We start from the raw sequence: 20,465 nt of genomic DNA on the forward strand, positions 1-20,465 counted from the left end.
TATAAGGAGTTGCTCGTCCCGGTGCCATCCCTGATAGCCTGCCCGTCCCCACTGGCCTGTGAGGTGCTCTGTCTCTCCCTCGAAGCTTCTATATGTGTGTGGCTCTCCTACTGCTCATCTGCCCCAGCCCCATGCCACCTTCACCCATTCTTCCCTGGCATGTAGCACCTAACTGACTGTGTCGTTTCCTTGGTGATCATCTTTCTTGCTCTTTGTCTGTCTCTCTCCTCTACTCTTGACCCCTCTATGGGGTCAGAGACCTTCTCACTCACTGCTGTGTCCCCAGCATCTAGAACCATGCCTGGAACACAGGAGGTGCTCAACACATGGTTGTTAAGTGCATGAATGGATGATTGGTTTTCTGAACAAGCTACGATCTGTAAAGACCTACAGCCTTTGCCTGAAAGGCCTTCCTATATCCATGTGGCAAACTCCTATTCATCCCTCAAGACTCTCAGTTCAGCCACCTCCTGCTCTGTGAAGCCTTTCCTGACTCCACCCATGAATCTAGTTTATGGCACATGCTATGTGGGAACAGCTGTCAGTCCCCCTGCTGCCACCCCACTAGGCTGTTAGATCTTTGAGGGAAAGAACACCGTTTTTCTCATCTTGGTCGTTGATATGGGATCAGAAGTTAGCCTGGACTGTTGAGTTCTGAGGATGGTGCTGGAGGGAGGAAACCTTCCACATGGGTGGAGGAGCCAGTTAAGAGCCAGGAGGAGGCAGGCAAGGCTCAGGACACTGGAGACAAGAGAGACAAGAGCCTGGCCAGCAGCACCAGGGGCTTGCTGGGTCTAGGTCCTAGACAAGGTCCAGGGGCTGCCCTTTTTCAGAGCAGCCGCAAAACAGAGACAGTGGGGACAAATATACGATATTCACAGGCAGCTTTAGAGCCAACAAAGAGCTGTTCATCAGCTCTTCATAATTATAGAATGGATACTCAAATTCATTAGAAATCAGGAAAATGCACATCATCATACACATGATAGACAAATTCTCCCCACACACCTGGCAGACATTAAGAAACCTGGCAACACCAGACTTGCAATAGCTCCACACACGCAGAACATGCCCTGGGCAGCAGCGTCCGCAGCAGACCATGCCCCAACACCACCCCAACAGACCTAAGGCTAGGCCGCCCTATGAAAGACAGTGATTGTGATGCCCAAACGTTTGTCTAAAGGTCACTTCCATTGTCCTTTCCTTGATCTTGCACTTGCTTTATGGAGTCCAATCCAGGGGCTGCTGAATCCCCAGACACAGTGGACCATGCCCGGACCCCTCTCAGTGGCCCCAGGGAGTACTGGCTCAGCCACTGGACTCAGACATAGATGGGGCTTTCAAATCCCAGGACACATCAGTGCCCTGTGGACCCCCAGCCCAGAGACGTGAAATGCAGGAGTCCTCAGAGGAGGGGCCCAGGCTCCTGCCAGAGCGAGGTACCCTCAGGGGGGCACTAAGTTACCCTAGTCACACCTGAGAAACTGTCCTCATCTCCATCCTCTCTGACCCTCCTGATCACATCTGGACATGTCACCGGGCAGGGGTCCCTACCAGCTCTCTCCCACATCCCAGCCTTACCAGCATAGCCTTTCCATGGCAACTGAAAATGCTGTTTGTAAAGCACTGAAACAAATTCTCAATCTTGCAATGCGTCAATTTAAACAGAGCATTTAAGTAAATAATGGAATAACGGCACATAGAAGTGCAGGGAGGAAGGTGACATCTGGGACACACTGTGACACAGGGTGGCCTCCCAGCGGGAGGGCAAGCCTGACCCCAGGCCACTGGGCAGGACAGGAGAAGCCAGTCTGCCCAGCAGTGCCCTGGCATGGGGTCAGTGTGTCCAGGTCACGCCAGGCCAGGCAGTGTGCCTGGATGGACCTGGCATTGCAACACCTGGGTGCTCCCGCCCCTTCCCAGACCCAGCCACCAAGAAGCTGGCAGACTCGAAACAAAGCGTGGCCTTGGTAAAGACCATTCTAGTCCCTCGTTCTGCAATCCCCCAGCATGTCGCTGTGCAGTGGGAACCACAGGTCAGATTCGTCCAAAGAGTCCCAGCGCAGCACACAGCCTGCACGCTCCAGAGCACACTCCGGCACACACGCATGGCGGCTGCAGAGCTGGCTTGAGTGCTACAACCAAGCCCGTGAGGATACGTGAGGCTGGACATTTTCTCATAAACTCTCTGTAATGGGGCTGGACGGTGTCCCCACCAGATACACCATGGACAGAGGGGGAAACCCCCCAAGCTTAGCCAAGCCCAACTAGGTCATGGCCACTGTGGATGTGTGTCCTGAAAGGACAGCAGAACCAGGGCATTTCAGAAACCCGACCGAACACAAGTGCTGTTCAGCCTCCTCCCCTACAGTTTCCACTTAAGAGAGAAGAACACCGAGAGCTTGGCCCACAGTATCCCCTATCACTCCACTCTCCAGACTCTGCTCCTCGTACAGAGGTGCCCATAATGGGTGTGGGGTCAGGAATCAGGGAGGAGCCCGTCTCCAGGACACTCACCTTCTCCTTTGATGTCGTGGGGGTAGCCAATGACAGCACTTTCCGGCACTGCAGGGTGGTCGGCCTGTGTACAACAGAGAACAAAAGGGCAAAATGTGGTGGCCCCGGGTGCTAGAAGTCACTCGGGCCAGGGACTCCCACCCCAACTTGCAGGTCCACAGGGGCATCATGGAGGTGCAGGAGTGAAGGAAGAGGCCCAGCCTGTGCTCACGATGGCGTCCTCGATCTCTGCGGTCCCCAGCCGGTGGCCACTGATGTTGATGACATCATCCATCCGCCCTGTGATCTGGTAATAGCCGCCCTCAGTTCGGTAAGCCCCGTCTCCAGTGAAGTAATAGCCTGCACCACAGCAGGGAAATTCAGCACCAGGAACCCTGAGCCAGGACCCATGTCCCAACCTCAGTAAGTATGAAGCTCTGCAGCCCAGCACACGGCTGAAGTCTCACCCATCGGCCCTCCTTGCAACTCCAATGCTTCCCTATGTTCTAGAGCATGGACAGGTGGCTCCGAGATATCGAGACTTCGGGGAGCAGAAGGTATACAAGCAGCACATCCAAGATGCTTCTCCAAAACACTGAGTCTTGTTTACAAGCCTGAGACTGAAAATTACTTGTTCCAACAAGACAGAGGAGATAGCGTTCATATAAATTTCCAACCCAAGGACAAAAAGGGAAACTGGGAAAAAATAAAAGTAAACTGGAAGAAAACTCCCAGCCGTAGCTAACAGGATCCTACCATGGGCCTGGCTGCAGTGCAGGACTTCACACCCACACCTAAGTAGCCCCAAGAAAGTCCCCGAACGGGGAATCACTCCCACTGTCAAGATAAGGAAAGCCAGGGAGGTACAGCAAAGGGAGAGGGGTGTGGAGTCAAACTCTGGCCTCGCGAGCACCTATTCCTGGCCACGGTGCTACGCTGCACTCAAATTCCATTAAAAATGTTTTCTGAGAATAAGATTCCAGAAGTCAGCTGAAAAGGAATGAGAGGGTCCCTGACAGCCTACTCACCTGGGTAGGCCTTGAAGTAGGCGTCCACAAATCGCTGGTGGTCGCCATAGATGGTCCTGGCCATGCCCGGCCAGGCCTGGGAGATGCACAGGGCTCCGGAGACGTTGCTGCCCTCCACAACGCTGCCCTGTAGACCCCGGACACGCATGTGAGACAGGGCAGGCTCTGGGTGAGAAGCGTGCCAAAAAATGACAAGCCCTGCCCTCAAGGGAGCTGTCCATAGCTCTCCCCTCTGCCCCTGAGGAGGGCCCCAAGCCACCTGTGTGGCCACTACCCAGTGCACGATACCAGCTGCAGTGAATGCTGCGAGGTCAGCAGCCTCCTGCCAGGTACAGACCTGGGCACACAGAAGAGAGCTGGGCTGGGCAGGCAGGGACAAGGGAGGGCAAGCACATGACCCCCATGCAGGGGAGGCCCATACACACCTTCTCATCCATGAGGATGGGGACAATGCCAAAGAAGGGCCTCATTGCCATGGCAGGGAGGATTTCCGCCCCTTCTTCCGAGGGCCGTGGTGCGATGCAGATGCCACCTGTTTCTGCAGGTATGACAAGAAAGAAATGCATAATCAGCCCCGGACCCAGGGATACGTGTATCCAGAGTGGGTGGTGGGTGGGACTGTCCCTGTTGTGGGCAAGGAAATGCCTCAGGGGCACAACGATCTTTGAGGCAAACCAGATGTGGGTCTGGTGCCCTCCACTGCGGATATGAGAGGCGGCCCCACGGTGGCCTCAGCCCCAGGAGCTCTGGCATCCCACAGCCAGGTGCAGGCCCCCTCGCCATGTCAGGCCCTTGCTTGACGTGGGAAAGGGCAGAGCCCACCCACTTGCACATGAAGATGGGGAAAAAGAACTGCTTCTAGGCCAGCGCCCATTTGACATGAACCCAACAACGAAAAAAGATGCCCTCAAATCCTACCCTCATATTATTTCCAGCCTGTACCAGGGAAATGCCCCAGTGACTCAGCTAGAGAATCTCTGTCCCAGGTTTTCCCGAATGGATGGGACTGTCCCATGGGAACACCTCATTTTCTGGCTTGAGGATGAGCCCTCAGATAGTTACATTCATTACATCTATGGTGGTCTCTCGCCCCAAGCCTCCTAATAAGTCAGATACCCAAGAGAAGGGGGGACAAATCCAAACAAAATGTCACAGGAAAAATTCCTTTTCCCACTAAAATTTAAATTTAGACTCATGATCCCTTAGAAGATGGGGCCTGTCTCATCAGATGTTCCCCTATTCAGAAAGGGGCACTAGGAAGGGACACGGCCCCTGAGCTCCTGCTGCACACCAGGCCTTGGGCAGCAAGCTGAGCTGTGTCACCTCAGTTCACCCTCACCCAGGCGTGTGGGGAGCGCCCCCACCTCACAAAGGAGGAAACCAAGCCTCAGAGAAGTTGTGACAAGAGGTCCCACAGCTGGGAAACAGCAGCCAGGCGACCTCTGAGTTCCCTCACTCTAGGCTCCAGGGTTTCCGCAGTCTCGGGCGTTGACGCGTCTTCTATCGCACCTGCTGTTGAGAGCTTGGACCCCAGTCCCAGCCTCACACCTGACCCTGCAGACCCAGCACTTAGACCGGAACCTGTTCCCCAGGCCTCCTCACCTGTCTGCCACCAGGTGTCCACCAGCGTGCACCTGCTGTCCCCCACCACCCTGTGAAGCCACTCCCAGGCCTCACAGTTGATGGGCTCTCCCACTGAAACCACACAGAAAAGAAAAAGATGTTAACAGGCTGCAAATAAACCTGAAACCAAAAGGAAGTTTTGTTTTTTGTTTTTTGTTTTTGTTTTTCTTTGAGACTGAATCTCACTCTGTCACCCAGGATGATCTTGGCTCATTGCAACCTCCACCTCCCAGGTTCAAGCGATTTTCCTGCTTCAGCCACCTGAGTAGCTGGTATTACAGGCGCCTGCCACCACACCCGGCTAATTTTTTGTATTTTTAGTAGAGACGGTGTTTCACCATGTTGGCCAGGCTGGTCTTGAACTCCTGACCTCAGGTGATCCTCCTGCCTTGGCCTCCCAAAGTGCTGGGGTTACAGGTGTGAGCCGCTGTGCCCAGCCAAATAAAGAGATTTTTAAGGAGAAAACAGCTCCGTGATTTTTGTTTTTGAAGAACATACAAGGAGACCTGAAAATGCAGTGAGACATACCGTATTTATGGTCATCAAAGAAATGCACATGACCATGATGTGTTTTTACCATTAGATGATCGATATCAAAAAGCCAGTAAGAATGTGGGGAAAACAGGATTTCACAGACACCATTAGGAGGATAGTTTGGTTCAGCAATTTTGAGGAGCAATCTGGATGTTTCTCTTAACATTTAAAACTCCATACAACCAATACAACTACTCTGAGCAACTGCTTGGGGCAGAATCTACTACAGCTAAATACCTCAAAAAATGACCCTTGACGTACACCCCACAGAAATGACTGCAGATGCCACCAAAAGTGGCTATGTAAAGGGTGTCCTCAGCAGCTCTGCTCATGTTAGAAGCCACACACATCCCTCAGGAGTAGGTGGCTAAATACAATATGGCACGCTCCTGCAGAGGAACGCCACATTGCAAAGAAGATGGCGAACCTCCACGACCCACAGCGGCATGGGTGAGTCTGAGGCATGACACTGGGCAAGGGAGGGGTGTGCTGTGTGATCCCACCCAGCTGAGGTTCAAGTGCAGCCGGATCTGTCCGTGGTGATGCAGGCCACACTGTGGTCATGGCTTGGGTAACTCTCGTGACTGGGAGGAGCCATAAGGGGGCTTCTGGGGACTAGGAATTTCTGTAGCACTTATACACGTAAACATCTCTCAAGTTGAACACTTAACATCTGTACCCTTTAGTACACATTATATCTCAATAGAAAGGAAGAAGATATGTGTACACCCTAGGATTCTCAGTGTCTACCTTATATGACATTTCCACACCAGGCCAGCACTCAGCCAGAACTCACCAGGCTAGACGTGCTGTCACTAAAACACTGAAATACTCTCGTGCTGGTGGTTGCCTCTTGCTCAGGACCACTCACAACCCACAGCCTGTCCCGGCAGTGGCCCCCGCGTCCATGCTGCATGATCAGTGCTGGCCACATGGGCAGCTCAGTGTCTTGTGTGTCACAGCTGCACTCAGAACATCCACAAGGGGCAGGGAGATGCCCCACAGCGCTGGTGGACACGCTGGGAGACTGCGACAGCCTGCACCCAGCCACGGGGCTGTGACCACACAAGCCAGGGCAATCCCCACAGCAAAGCAGGTCCATGTCGAAAAATGCAGATTCTACAATCTTAAAAGAAACATTACAGCATCATAGCACGGTGTGGTAACTTTGGTGTTAAAGAAAACATCATTTAACAGAGCTGCATCCACTACAGGAACTTAACTGCAGAGACAGGGCCGAAGGTGCAGGAGCAACAACCCCTGGAGCAGAGGTCAAGGAAAACTTCAGCTTTTTTTTTTTTTTTTTTTTTTTTTTTTGAGAGAGAGAGAGACAAGGATCTTGCTCTGTTGCCTGGACTGGAGTGCAGTGGCACGATCATGGCTCACTGCAACCTCGACTTCTGGGGCTCAAGGATCCTCCCATCTCAGCCTCCCAAGTAGCCGAGGGACTACAGGCATGTACCACCATGCCCAGCTCCTAAGGACATCAGCTTTAAGTACAATGCTCCAATTTCTTCTTTTCACAAGAGTGTGTCCATGTGTTACTTATGAAATTGAAAGTTTAAAAAAGCTTTGAGAAATACAAATCTAGGGGGAGTGTCTTGAGTGAGTGGGATTCTGATGACTCAATGGATTAAATGTCGCGAGGGCTGATCCCAGCTGCCTGGAATGGGTCTGGGCTGTGGAATTGCACCGACAGGTGTGCCAGCACAGCGCTGGCCCTGGCCAAGGTGTGGAACACACTGACCCCCAGCACTGCTCCGAGGTGCTGGGAGCCCCAGGTGCAAGACATCACAAGACGCCACGCTGCCTGCCAACACCGTACACCAAGAACAGAACAGCGAGGTGTGTGATTAGCACCTGGCCTCCCGCAGGGCTCTGCGGCTAGAACCGGTTATGCAACAGGAATAGGAATGTGCCTATCAACCAGCTAAATACACAAAACCCAGCTGAGCCTCTGCTGGGGGCTGTCCCCCTGGCTCAGAGGTGTTCCAAGTCTGTGGGGACCCCTAGGAGAGGCAGAGGCTGCTGGGATACACATCCCACTCTAATGCAGCTGCCAGAGCACACCCCTTCCTGAAATGCACTTAGGACGGTACCCCTTGTCATTGGACCCCGTGAACCTTCCTTCAGGAGACAAATCCCATGAGTGTATCTGGAAAACCAAATCTTGCCCTTCAGCCCTGTCCCCACCTAATGCCTAGGGCCCACTCAGGTGGCCCTGCTGACAACACCTAGAGGATCTGGGTGAGTTTCTATGGCCCTGGCCACCCCGCTGTTTGTTCCCAGTCCCTGGGTACTACATGGCCCAGGCAGTCAGAATCACACGGGCCTCTCAAGCCCAGCTCCAGCATGCCAAGAGAGACCACTCAAACTCACCACTTGTTATGGTTTGAATGTTTGTCCCCTCCAAATCTCACGTTGAAATGTAATTGCCATTGTAACAGCATTAAGAGGTGGAACCTTTATGAGGTGATTATGCCAAGAGGCTTCCACCCTCATGAGTGGGATTGGTGCCATTATAAAAGGGTGAGTTCAACCTCCTCTTGCTCTCTCTTGCCCTCTCTTTGCCCTTCCACCATGGGACGATGCAGCAAGAAGGCCCTCACCAGATGCCAACACCTTGATGTGGACTTCCCAGCCTCCAGAAATGTGAACCAATAAATTTCTGTTCATTATAAATCACCCAGTTTCAGGGTATTCTATTACAGCAGCACAAAGCAAACTAAGATACACCATCTAGAAAAGAACCCCATACTCTTTCTGAGAGGTGAAGGGGACAGTATGGCAAGGGACTTGTTGAGGGTACAGGGTGGGGGCACAGAGCCCATCAATCAGGTGGGGGGCAGAGTGAGTTTTACGGACTCTAGAACCAAGTGCTGCATTCAACACAGGCTGCCCTACTTGCTGAGTGACCTCACGCCGGTTCTCTGACCTCTCTGTGCCTCCTCTTCCTTCTCTGTAATGTGAAGCAACATCTGCTGTTTGCTCAAAGGACTGATGTGAAGATAAAGGCATTTAATACATATTTGCTCTTATTAATAGTATTCAAACTCCTCCTGTTTTTTCATCTAGAAAGCTGGTTGAGAAACAGAAGGTTTTTACTGTTAATGGGGAAAATAAGGGAAAAGAGGAGGAGGAGTCATTGGATGCCTGCTATTCCTCAGGAGCTCTCCCCATTAATCACCTCCATGCTGAACATTACACTAAGGCTCACATCTGACCCTCTGTGGCATCCTCGCCACCCTGTAGGTGGGTCTCATCCCCATCTCACATTTGGGAACAAGTGGTGAGTTCTGCAGGGCACAGCCCCAGCTGCTGTGCCTCTCAGCCTGTGGCCCAGATGCCCGCATGGCCTCGTGGTCACCCAGCAGTAGTGGAATCACATGTTCACTGGGAGGTACATGCTCCCTTCCCAAGGATGCATGTGGCCGAATGGGACACTCTTCCATGGTCATTGCCCTGCATGCTTCCCCGGTGAAAAGCCACCAAGCAGGTGGCTGACCATGGGTGACCACACGTCAAGGCAGACATGAAATGTGGCAGGGACAGAAGAAAGAACAGCAGTCACCAGCACCCAGTCCCTCCCAGCACCAGCCCAAAGGACAGACACTGCCGATACTGTCGAAACCACGCCACTGGCACGTTTCCAAAATGTTTCCATGTGATTTGGCAATATCCATCAACATTACCAATAGGCCTAAGCTTTGAACTGTCTGCCTGGAAATGTCTACAGTAACAGCAGGGCAAAAGTGCAGGATGGCATCCTCTCCACAGACTTGGAGACAATCAAAAGGTCCAACTATGGGGCAGTGTTTAGCAAACTGTAGTTATACTATTATTACTATTATTTAGACGACTGAGTCTCACTCTGTCACCAGGCTGGAGCGCAGTGGTGCAATCCTAGTTCACTGCAGCCTGAAACTCCTGGGCTCAAGCAATCCTCCCACCTCAGCCTTTGCCACCACACCCAGCTAAGTTATACAGTTAAATCCCATGCAGCCACTAAAGAACTGACCTGGCCCTTAACTTATTGAGTGGGTAAGTATTCCTAATGAAGATTAAGCTACAGAAATTGGGCACAGAAACAACGGCACAGAAAATGTCTAGAATGTTGTTCCCCAGACTGGTAACTGCTGCCAGCTCTGGGGAGGGGCTTACAGGTGGGAAGAGGTGCTGGTGCTTTCTACCAGATCCGGTCTGGCATTGCATGAGTTCACACATACAAAGCCGGGCAACTTCATGACTGAAGTCCTGCTGAAGCCCATATTGGCTCTGAGGGTCTAGGGCAAGCACACCCTCTCCTGCTGCAGGGCAGGCCACTCACCTGACCCCAGGGTCCGCAGGGAGGAGCGATCATACTTCTTCACCCAGGCATCACCATATTTCAGCAACAGCCGGACAGCCGTTGGGGCGCCATAGAACTGATTGATCTTCAACCTCTCTACTGTCTCCCAGTACCGACCTACAGAAAGGCCGAAATTCACTGTCAGCAGGAGAGCTGACATGGTTTACTTTAAACTCAGAGATCAGCCAAGACTTCCTGAGTGCTGGGCATGTGCAGACGTGCATATGTCCATATAAAAGGGATCCCCCCAACCCCCCACCCCTGCCAGTGAAAGATGGAAAGAAGCCCCATGGGACAGGTCCCCAATGGCCGCTCTCCTCCAAGCACTCCCCAGATCCATGGGCGGCACATTCAGGAACAGTCTTCACCTGGCTTAGGGTGATGGCCTAGTTCAAGGTGATACTACGTGGATTTAATAACCCATGGAGCATTAACACAGAGCTTTCACTCGGTCACACTTACATGGGCTCTAAAGTGGTGACTGGTGCTTCCCCTGGTGACAGTACAGCTGCCACTGCGTGTGTCCCAGGGAGCAGGGCCATGTGCCCGGCATGCATACCCCTGGTTCCTGTAAACCCACTACCCACACCATCCCCTCCACATGGGACACTGAGCTTCTAAGGGCTGAAGTGGTGGCCTGAGACAGCACCTGGGCCATGGCCCTTAATCCCTGGTCTTGCCCCTACAGCTTCTTCCTTGAGCACACCCAGCCCCCAAAGGCAGGGATGGAGCACTGGGAGGTGATAACACAGTCCATGCACAGTTGTCAGTGCCATGGAACGCTGGAGCAGCAGCCTTTGGGCAGAGCCACCATGATCTGCTTACATTAAAGAAAATATTTGAAGACACTGTGCTGTGTGGGAGGACGATGCCCAAGGGAGCCAGACATCACCTTGTCCTCAAAGTGATCTGAATTTAATGGAGATGGTTCTAGGCCATGCATAACATGGTCTGAGGGACGGCCCTGAAGGCTCAGGGGCAGGGCTGGGGACACAGAAGTGGCGGGCAGCTGGCCCTGGCTTCGAGAAAGGGCTGGATCTGGGCAAGCAGCCTAGAGGTGAGGAGGATGCCAATGGCCTGAGGCCGGCAGTTTAAGTCAGAGGGCAGGAGTGCAGGAGCAGGGGCCTTGAGATGTCCTCCAGCACCAAGTCAGACTCCCTGCTGCTGCCTGTCGGATCTTTCTGAAGACCTAGTGCCTGGCCCCACCGGGCATTTCGACAGCAGGACCTGGAGAGCCACACCCTCACCAGAGCCCAGGCGTCCCCCTTCCATGAACCTCTCCACAAGCCTCGAGCCTCAGGCTCTCTCCCCTGACACCAGCATGGGGTCCCAAACAGGGTTCACCATCCTTACCAGCATTGGGATAAACTGGGGTGCTCTCAAAAAGGACGCTGGTGGCACCATTGCAGAGAGGCCCATACACCACGTAGCTGTGTCCTGTAATCCAGCCGATGTCGGCCACACAGCCAAAGATGTCACCTGGCTGGTGGTCAAACACAAGCTGCAGAGACAGGAAAGGAGCATCAGGAGCTTGTCCCCCCACCCCACCATGTTCACACCAGGTCACTAGGAAATAGGCATGCATAGGCTGCAGTCCATAGCTGTGAGAGGCAGCTGGCTCCTCAAACGGCCTCCAGCAGCAGGACAGGTGGGCACACTGCAGAGTCCGTCTAGTTGTACATTTAACACATGGACACCTTTTTGCATTACCTTATGCCACGATTTTTTAAACCCCTTAAGAACTACAAAAAATAAAAGCAAAAAAGGCCAAGAATGGCATCAAGCATCATCAGCTTCAAGGAGCATGAGAGGACAGACATCCGAACCCCCTTTATTCTTCCACAGCAGCTGAGTGGAGCCTGATCCCATCTCAGGATCTAACTGCCCACGTGCAGGAAACACAAAGGCAGAGGGACAACAGGCACAACCCAGACCAAAGGACACCAGAGAAAAATGGCTGCATGTGACAATGGCCAAGTGTAAGGAAATGGGGGAGCATAGGCTTAAAAAGACTTAAAAGACATATCAACAATATTTTAGGCCGGACACGGTGGCTCACACCTGTAATTCCAGCACTTGGAGAGGCCAAGGCGGGCAGATCACTTGAGGTCAGAAGTTCAAGACCAGCCTGACCGACATGGCAAAACCCTGTCTCTACTAAAAATACAAAAAAAAATTAGCGTGGCGTGGTGGCAGGTGCCTGTAATCCCAGCTACTCAGAAAGCTGAGACAGGAGAGTCACTTGAACCCAGGAGGCAAAGGTTGCAGTGATCTGAGATCACACCACTGCACTCTAACCTGGAGAACAGAGTGAGACTCCATGAAAAAACAAAACAAAACAAAACGAAAGAGAAAACAATATTTTAATTGGCAACAGTAAGCTACAGTGCCCACGGATGCTCATATGGGTCACAAAACTATCAAAATAAAAACACAGGGCAGGCGCACAAGACGCATCAAGACATGCTGGACGGGGCTGTGGCCATATGGGCCTGGAAGGGGCTTCTGAGAAACCGGTGGCCTTCCACTTCTTGATCAAAGTGGCATTTGCCTTATAATAATTCATTAAGCCATGCATTTAATTTGGGTGGTTTTCTGTATCTGTTCTAAAAAGAGTTTTTAAAAGTCTTTGGGCGAGTGGCCCTTAGTGTCCTGCTGCCGCGTTACATGATCAGATTATCTGGGAGTTTCCAGACAGTGCAGTGGGGGCTTGAGGCAGCCAGGGCCCTGAGGAGCTGTAGGGTGGGAGGACTCGAGGGGCCCTGCCCCGAATAGGCCAGGAAGAAACACTGACCTCTCACACCTACAGGCCTCGCTCTGCAGCAGGAGGACTTCCAGCCCTGCCCCTGCCTGGATCCCTGCCAAGGGCCCAGCACCGCCCGCACAGGCCTGTACCTTGTGAGTCAGGGCGGCATAGAGCAGGTAGCCTGCCTGGGTATGGACGATGCCCTTGGGCATTCCGGTGCTCCCGGAGGTGTACAGCATGAAGAGCATGTCCTCACTGCCCATGCTCTCTGGGGCGCACACAGGGTCCTCCTTGGCCATTTCCTGGCAGGGAGAAGAAACAAACAGCCCACCGAGGGCACTCAGCCTCTCTGAGAGCAGCACTCCCCCTCCGCAGCAGGACTCCACACACAGGATTCAGAATTCACCTGCTCTGACCTGTCCAAGTTCAATTCCAAATGTGGAAAGGACACAAAACAAAAGCGTGGGTGCAAGCATTTGTGTTACAGTAAATGTTCCAACATGCTTGTCGTATTGGAGTTTTATCTTCCCAGTCAGGACTCAAGCTCACCAAATACCACAGAGGAACCCTGGGCACCTCTAGGGAACCCAAATTGAGAACCACAACCCGAGAAGCCTCAGAGCCAGCTAACTTGATATGACCTCTCCTCAAACTGTGCAAAGCGAGGTAACCCACCTGCTCCAGCGGGACGTCCAGATCCCCCATGTGGACCTTGTTGTCTGTCCTGTGAGCCACCAGGACATGCTGCACGGTGGGGCAGTGCTTCACAGCCTCATCCACTATTTTCTTCAGCTCCACCACGCGCCCACCCCGGAGTCCTTGGTTGAAGGTGATAACCACCTTGCACTTGGCTAACAGAGACAACACAGACATTTCTGATCAGTCTCCTCCCGACTTTAACCCTCATAGCTCTGACTCACATAGGACATCCAGGCCTAGGAGTGTGAGAAACTCAGTCCAATCTTGAGTAAAAGATTCAATGGAAAAAGTGAGGGGCTGCCTGCTCTCCAGCCTCTGTGTGCCATGAAGAAGCACCAGGCCTTTGTCCAGTTCTGAGGCTGAGGGGAAGGAACCAGAGATAAATTACTTTGAAGCTCAGCTCTTCCTCCTTGAGTCAGCAGCGTAAAGACAATTTCCCAACCAGACTTCCACCTTTCTCTCCTGTCTGCCCAGGAGCAAACCCCAGGAAAGAGGCCATCATGCCACCTGCAGCAATCGAGGTGACAGAGAAATACCGAGAGGCAGAGAACAAGAAAGCTGGACAACCAGAGGCCAAGCCCAAAGGTGTCCCATGTGGCCAGGCCCTGTCTAGAGTGACTTGTGTGGGCCAAGAGCCTTCACTGTCCAGAGATCAGAAACCACACCCCAGTGGATGATCGGGAGCTGCCTGCCCTCCTTACCTTCAGGAGAAGGCCCTCCTGATCCCACACCTGCTCTTCAATGACCAATGGTGCTCAGCCAGGGCCAGGGGGAAGCCAGGAGGACCCTAGCTTCCATGGCTAACCTAGGGGGAGGCCCAGAGCAGAGAAGAGGGGTGCACGCACAATGGGCCTCAAGACCCCAGGAAAAGGAGGTGTCCTCCACGCTGTGCCCCAGTGCGGGATGACCCAGAGGGATCACAGCTGTAGGGAGTTACTACACAGCCCCTCAGGAAGAGCCTGGGACAAATGCCCAGCTGTGACCCTGACTGGCAGGGCCTCACCCACATCCCTTGGGCCTTTCAGTCATTCTGCACCAAAGGCCTCTTGCAGAGCTATGGGCAGAAGTGCTGGGGAACCCTCGACCAATGGCTCTCCATAATTGGGGTACAAATCCTGCAACTCCCTAACCTTTGCGTGGAGCCATTTGAGGCATGTGTGCCACATTCCGGTCCAGAGCCACCACTGCCCTACCACACTTCCAAGACAGACTCTGGCCTCAATGTCGCCTCTGGGAGAGTCCTACCTAAATAAATCTGAAAGCACTTTTGCACAACAGGCCCACCCTTTCTCCTCCTAAGAGCCCTGGAGATGTCATGGCCGAGGGTTCCCTGAGAATTTTCCAGCACACACAGCACCATCCGGGGGTCAGAGAGATACCCTAGACCTGCCCAGATGCAGCCACCCCTGCATCTGGCACCAAGAGCCGTGGCTACACACACTCTTTGGCCTTCAAGCCTCAGCGATAGCTCACCTGGGGAAACCAAGTCAGTTGGGTGGAGCCTATCAGAGACTTTCCAGACCTACATCCCCAAGCAGGGGTTGGTCCAGGTGAGCCCCCTATGGGCGAGGAAGGGAGATGGACCAGCAGGAAGGAATGAACCTTTCTCAAGGGGATGGGAGACAAAGAAAGCTCATGGGGGTCAGAAGCATTCATGATACAATGACCCCAGCCCATGCAACATGCTGAAATCACACTACACAGCAGGCAGTTCCTTCCCCACCTCCCAAGGCGCACACCTCACTCCTGACTCGCACCTGTCCAGGGCCTCCCTGCCCAGTAGGCTCTCCAGGAGAGGCCTCTAGGAAGTACCCAGGAGCTTCTGAGCACCATGAGCATGTCTGGCCCACTGGTGCCCTCCAAGGCTGGGCCACAGCATGGGTGCTGGCAGGAACCACGTGCCACTCTGGGAGGATTCAATTTTCTCTCCCTGGTTTTGAGCAGGTACCAGCATCTGCGTTCATTTTCTGCTGCTTCCATAACAAATGACCACAAACTTAGTGGCTCAGAACACTCATTTTTAGCTCAGAGTTCTGTTGTCTGGACAGGCTTGGTGGGATTCTCTGCTTAGAGTCTCACAAGGCCAAAGTCAAGGACAGGGCTGGCTCCTATGTGGTGGCTCTGGGGGAGTATCCACCTCCAGGCCATTTCAGTGGTTGGCAGAACTCAGTTCCACGCGACTGAGGGATTAAGGTCGCCTTTTCCTTGCTGACTGTCAGCCAGGGGTCATTCTCAGTGACTACAGCCACCACCTGCCCTGGTTCATGGCCCTGTTTATCTTCAAAGCCAGCAACGGCGGGTAAAGTTGCTTTGAATCTCTCTGACCTCCCCTTCTGCTTCACTTCCTCTGCCTCTAGTTGGAGCAAGTTCTGTGCATTAAGGGATGTGGGATTAGATGGAGCCCACCTGGATATCCTATTGCCTTATTCATATGTGCAAAGTCCTTTCACCATGCAAGTGACATAGCACAGCTTCTGGGGGATTACAGTGTGGCCATCTGAGTGGGTCATTATTCTACCCCCACAGTCTCTCTCAAAGCCATTCTCCTGACCTCTACCCTCCCCTGCAACACTCTCCACTCCTCAAGCAGCCTAAAGCAAGAGGGAAGACAAATGAAGAGGGATGGTCCAAGCCTGGAAGCCAGGCCAGGGGACTGAACTCTGGAACTGCACCTGCTGACTGAGGTGGCTGCCTCAGTCATGTGAGAGCCTAGCGGTCAGACTCACAATATGCACCCACCTCCCAGTGGCCAACTGAAGATGGCTGCACATTCTTTCACCTGCTTTTATAGAGAAGCAGGATCCAGGTCTCCTCCCCTTGAATCCAGAATGGCCACGGACTGGTTTGGCCAATCTAGTAAGGCAAGAGTGATGCCAGGCCTGTGCCAGCCTGGCCTGTAGGACACTGGCAGTTGCTATTTCCTTCCTCTTGGAGCCATGTGCTGCCATGTGACAAGCCTGACTGCTGAGGCTGCAAGGCTATGAGGAAGCCCAAGTCAGCCATGTGGAGAGGCCACATGGAGAGAAAGACAGGCCCGCCAGTCCCCAACCCTTCAAGTCAACCTGACTAATGTCCCAGATGTCATGGAGCAGAAAACAGCCATTCCCCTGTCCCCATCTGATTCCTGTCCCACAGACCCATGAAATAGAATACTAAACTTTATTGTTTTCAGTTTTATTAAACACTAAGTTTTGGAGTAGTTTGTGACACAGCAATAGAAAACCAAAACAGCCCCTCATTGACCCAAGAGGACACAGATACCCATCTCAACAGGATCTTGTCCCCAGGAACCTGGCACCTGCAGGCTGCACAAAAAGGCTGAAGGATATCGGGGCAGAGTCCTCTTCAGGACAGAGTCATGGCCCCTGCCCTCCCATGCTTGGTTGTTTAGGAATTCTGAGGTTCTGGGAGCTGCCCCAGCATCCAGCTACTAAATCCCCACATGCTGAAGTCACCAAGAGTCAACTGCTATTGCTTGTTTCAAACAATCTTAACAGAAGCACTGGGTGACCATGGCCACACCAGCAAGAGAGGAAAGGGGCAGCTTAGCATAATGCCGAAAGCATCAACTATGGCAGCAGAATGTCTGTGTTCAAATCCTGGCTCTGTCACTTACCAGCTACGTGACCTTAGGTAAGTCACTTAAACTCTCTGCGTCTCAGTTTACCCATTTTCTTCCCTTTCTAAAAACCAGAACCAGATGACTTCACTGGTGAATTCTATGAAATATTTAAAGAATTAGCACCAATCCTTCTCAAACTCTTCCAAAAAATTGAAGAGGAGATACTTTCAAATTCATTTTATGAGGCCAGCATTACCCTGATACTAAAGCCAGACAAAGATTACTATAAAAAAGAAAACTACAGACAAATATCTCATATAAACAATGATGCAAAACTCTTCCACAAAATGTTAGCAAACTGTATCCAGCAGCATATTAACAGAATACACCATGACCAATCAGGACTCACCCTAGGAAAGGAAGGGTGGTTCAACATGCAACAATTAATCACTGTAATACATCACACTACTACAATGAAGGAAAAAACACATCTCAATTGACGCAGAGCAAGCATTTGACAAAATCCAACACCCTTTGATGATCAAACACTTAAAACTAGGAATAGAAGGGAACCTAATTGATAAAGAGCATCTGAAAACCCACAGCTAACTTCATATTAATGGTAAAAGACTGAAGCCTTCCCCCTAAGATCAGGAACAAAACAAGGATGCCCACTTTTTACCACTGCAATTCAACACTGTAAACAAAGTTGTTGCCAGAGTGATCAGGCAAAAAAAAAAAAAAAAAAAGAAAGAAAAGACATCCAAATTGGAAAAGAAGAAGTAAAACTATATTCAGAGATGATATGATCTAATATGTATAAATCCTAATGAATCCACAAAAAACTATTTATTAGAGCTAATAAATCATTAAATTTGCAATATACAAGATCACTATGCAAAAATTAGCTGTATCTCTACATATTAGCAATGAACAATCTGTAAAGGAAATTAGGAAAACAATTCCATTTATAAAAATTCATAAAAGAATAAGATACTTAGGAATAAATTTAGCCTAGGATTGCAAGACTTGTACACTGAATACCACAAAATATTGCTGAAAGAAATTTTAAAATACTTAAATAAATGGAAAGATATCCCATGTTTGTGGATTAATATTGTCAATATGGCAATACCTTCCAATTTTTCTACAGATTGAATGCAATCAAAATCCCAACATCTTTTTTTGCAGAAATGGAAAAGCTAATCCTAAAATTCCTATGAAAATACAAGAAACCAAGAAGAGCCAAAACAATCTTGAAAAAAGAAGAACAAAGTTGGGAGACTCACGCTTCCTGGTTTTAAAACTTACAAAGCTACAGTGTCAAAACAGTTTGATACTGAGATAATAATAGATACATAGGTAATCATACGGATAAATGGAATAGGATAGAGAGCCCAGAAATAATCCCTCACATATATGGTCAAATTATTTTCAGCAAGAGTACCAAGTCCATTTAACAGGGAAAAGAACAGCCTCTTCAGCAAATGGCGCTGGGACCACTGGATAGCCATAGGACAAAGAATGAAACTGGACCCTTACCTCACACCCTGTACAAAAATCAACTCAAAATTAAAGATCTAAATGTAAAAAGGTAAAACTTAAACTCTTTGAACAAAACATACCAACAGGGAGGCCGAGGCAGGCGGATCACGAGGTCAAGAGATCGAGACCATCCTGGTCAACATGGTGAAACCCTGTTTCTACTAAAACTACAAAAATTAGCTGGATACAGTGGCATGTGCCTGTAATCCCAGCTACTCGGGAGGCTGAGACAGGAGAATCACTTGAACCCAGGAGGCGGAGATTGCAGTGAGCTGAGATCATGCCCCTGCACTCCAGCCTGGCAACAGAGTGAGAATCCATCTCAAAAAGAAAAAAAAAGAAAAAAAAAAAGAAAACATAGGAAAAAATCTTCACAGCATTAGATTTGGCAATGTTTTCTCAAATAATACAGCAAAGACACAAGCAACAAAATAAAAAATAGATAAATTAGACTTCATTGAAATGTAAAACTTTTATACACCAAAGTTTACTACTGAGAAAGTGAAAAGACAACCCACAGAATGGGAGAATATTTGCAAATCATATATCTGATAGAGGTCTAATATTCAGAATATATAAGTAACTTACACACTCAACAACAAAAAGACAAGCAAGCAATTAAAATATTGGCAAACAGCTTAAGTACACTTTTTCCAGTGAAAATATACAAATGGCCAACAAGTACATAAAAGATGTTCAATATTATTAGTCATTAGGGAAATGCAAATCAAAACCACAATGAGACACAACTTCATTCTTACTATGATGGCTATAATTTTTTAAAGTGAAAAACAACAAGATGCAGAGAAACTGGAGCCTGTGTACACTATTAGTGGAAATGAAAAATGGTGCATCTCCTTAGCAAAACAGTTTTACAGTTCTTTGATAAGTTAAACATGGAATTACCACATGAGTCAGCAAGCCCACTCATAGGTATATACCCCCAAAATTAAAAACAGGTGTTCCTATACATGAACATTCATAACAGCTCTATTCACAATAGCCAAAAAATGGAAACAACCCAAATGGCCATCAATGAATGCATATTATTCACCTATTAAAAATATGAAATACCGATACATGCCACAACATGGATGAATGGAGAATGTCTGCTTAATGGGTGTAAAGTGTACATTTTGAGTGATGAAAAACTTCAGGTACTAGATACTGATGATGACTGCATAACACTGTGAATGTACTTAATGTGACTGAATTGTATACTTTAAGATGGTTACAACAGTAATTTTAGGGGAGGGGAATAATAATAGTATTATTGCATAAAATACTTATGAAGAGTAAGGTAAATTAAAGGACATAACCTTTGTAGAGTGCTTAGAACAGTGCCTGGTACACAGTTGGTATTACAGAGTTCTAGAGAGAGGAAGAAAAAGAGAAAGAGGTAGCAGCATCACCCTTGAACGTGGGAGAAGAAACTCTGAAAGGAAGTGGAAGGGCTTCCCAGCCTTTTATACAGAGGGAAGTCAACAGGGTTCTGAGAACTCTACCCATTAGTTCTATTTTCTATGAGGCACAAGAATTCTCAATGGCCCCTAGAACCTGGCACCTGCCTTGCGAAGCCAGCTCAGGGAACTCCCTCTAGGAGACAGCAGGGAGCAGAGATCAGACTGCATGGACATAGGGCCACCATCCAGACACTCAGTCCTTTGACAACAGCAAAACAAGGAAGTTATTGTTCTGCACAATGTCCAAAACACACTGACCCACATGCAGACAGAAAGACCCCCTTCACCTGACTCCAGATCCCCAAACATGGTCCACCCCTTCACTCCTCAGGATAGAAGGCTTCCAGTTGTTGACCTGTGGGACCTTCCCTGTGCATCTCCAGCCTTATCCCACCTCCACACTTCCCTCCTGCTGCACTAC

General features: G+C 50.3%; 1 protein-coding gene across 5 annotated transcripts in view; it reads right to left on the bottom strand.

Annotated features, from left to right (window-relative positions):
• The window catches only part of ACSS1 (acyl-CoA synthetase short chain family member 1), a 54,693-nt gene that overhangs the window by 3,845 nt on the left and 30,383 nt on the right, over window positions 1-20,465 (bottom strand). For 4 of the 5 annotated variants that reach the window (XM_004061918.4, XM_055372898.2, XM_063702059.1 and 1 more), the window contains 9 exons: window positions 13,451-13,626; window positions 12,925-13,077; window positions 11,383-11,530; window positions 10,009-10,146; window positions 5,127-5,219; window positions 3,950-4,062; window positions 3,525-3,651; window positions 2,729-2,856; window positions 2,518-2,581 (listed from right to left, as the gene is read on the bottom strand). In XM_004061918.4, the coding sequence (XP_004061966.2) occupies window positions 2,518-2,581; window positions 2,729-2,856; window positions 3,525-3,651; window positions 3,950-4,062; window positions 5,127-5,219; window positions 10,009-10,146; window positions 11,383-11,530; window positions 12,925-13,077; window positions 13,451-13,626 (1,140 nt within the window). The remainder of the gene's footprint in view (window positions 1-2,517; window positions 2,582-2,728; window positions 2,857-3,524; window positions 3,652-3,949; window positions 4,063-5,126; window positions 5,220-10,008; window positions 10,147-11,382; window positions 11,531-12,924; window positions 13,078-13,450; window positions 13,627-20,465) is intronic. The other variant, XM_004061919.4, reaches the window with a different exon arrangement.

Source organism: Gorilla gorilla, chromosome 21 (assembly GCF_029281585.2).
Source record: "Gorilla gorilla gorilla isolate KB3781 chromosome 21, NHGRI_mGorGor1-v2.1_pri, whole genome shotgun sequence".
NCBI lineage: Eukaryota > Metazoa > Chordata > Mammalia > Primates > Hominidae > Gorilla > Gorilla gorilla.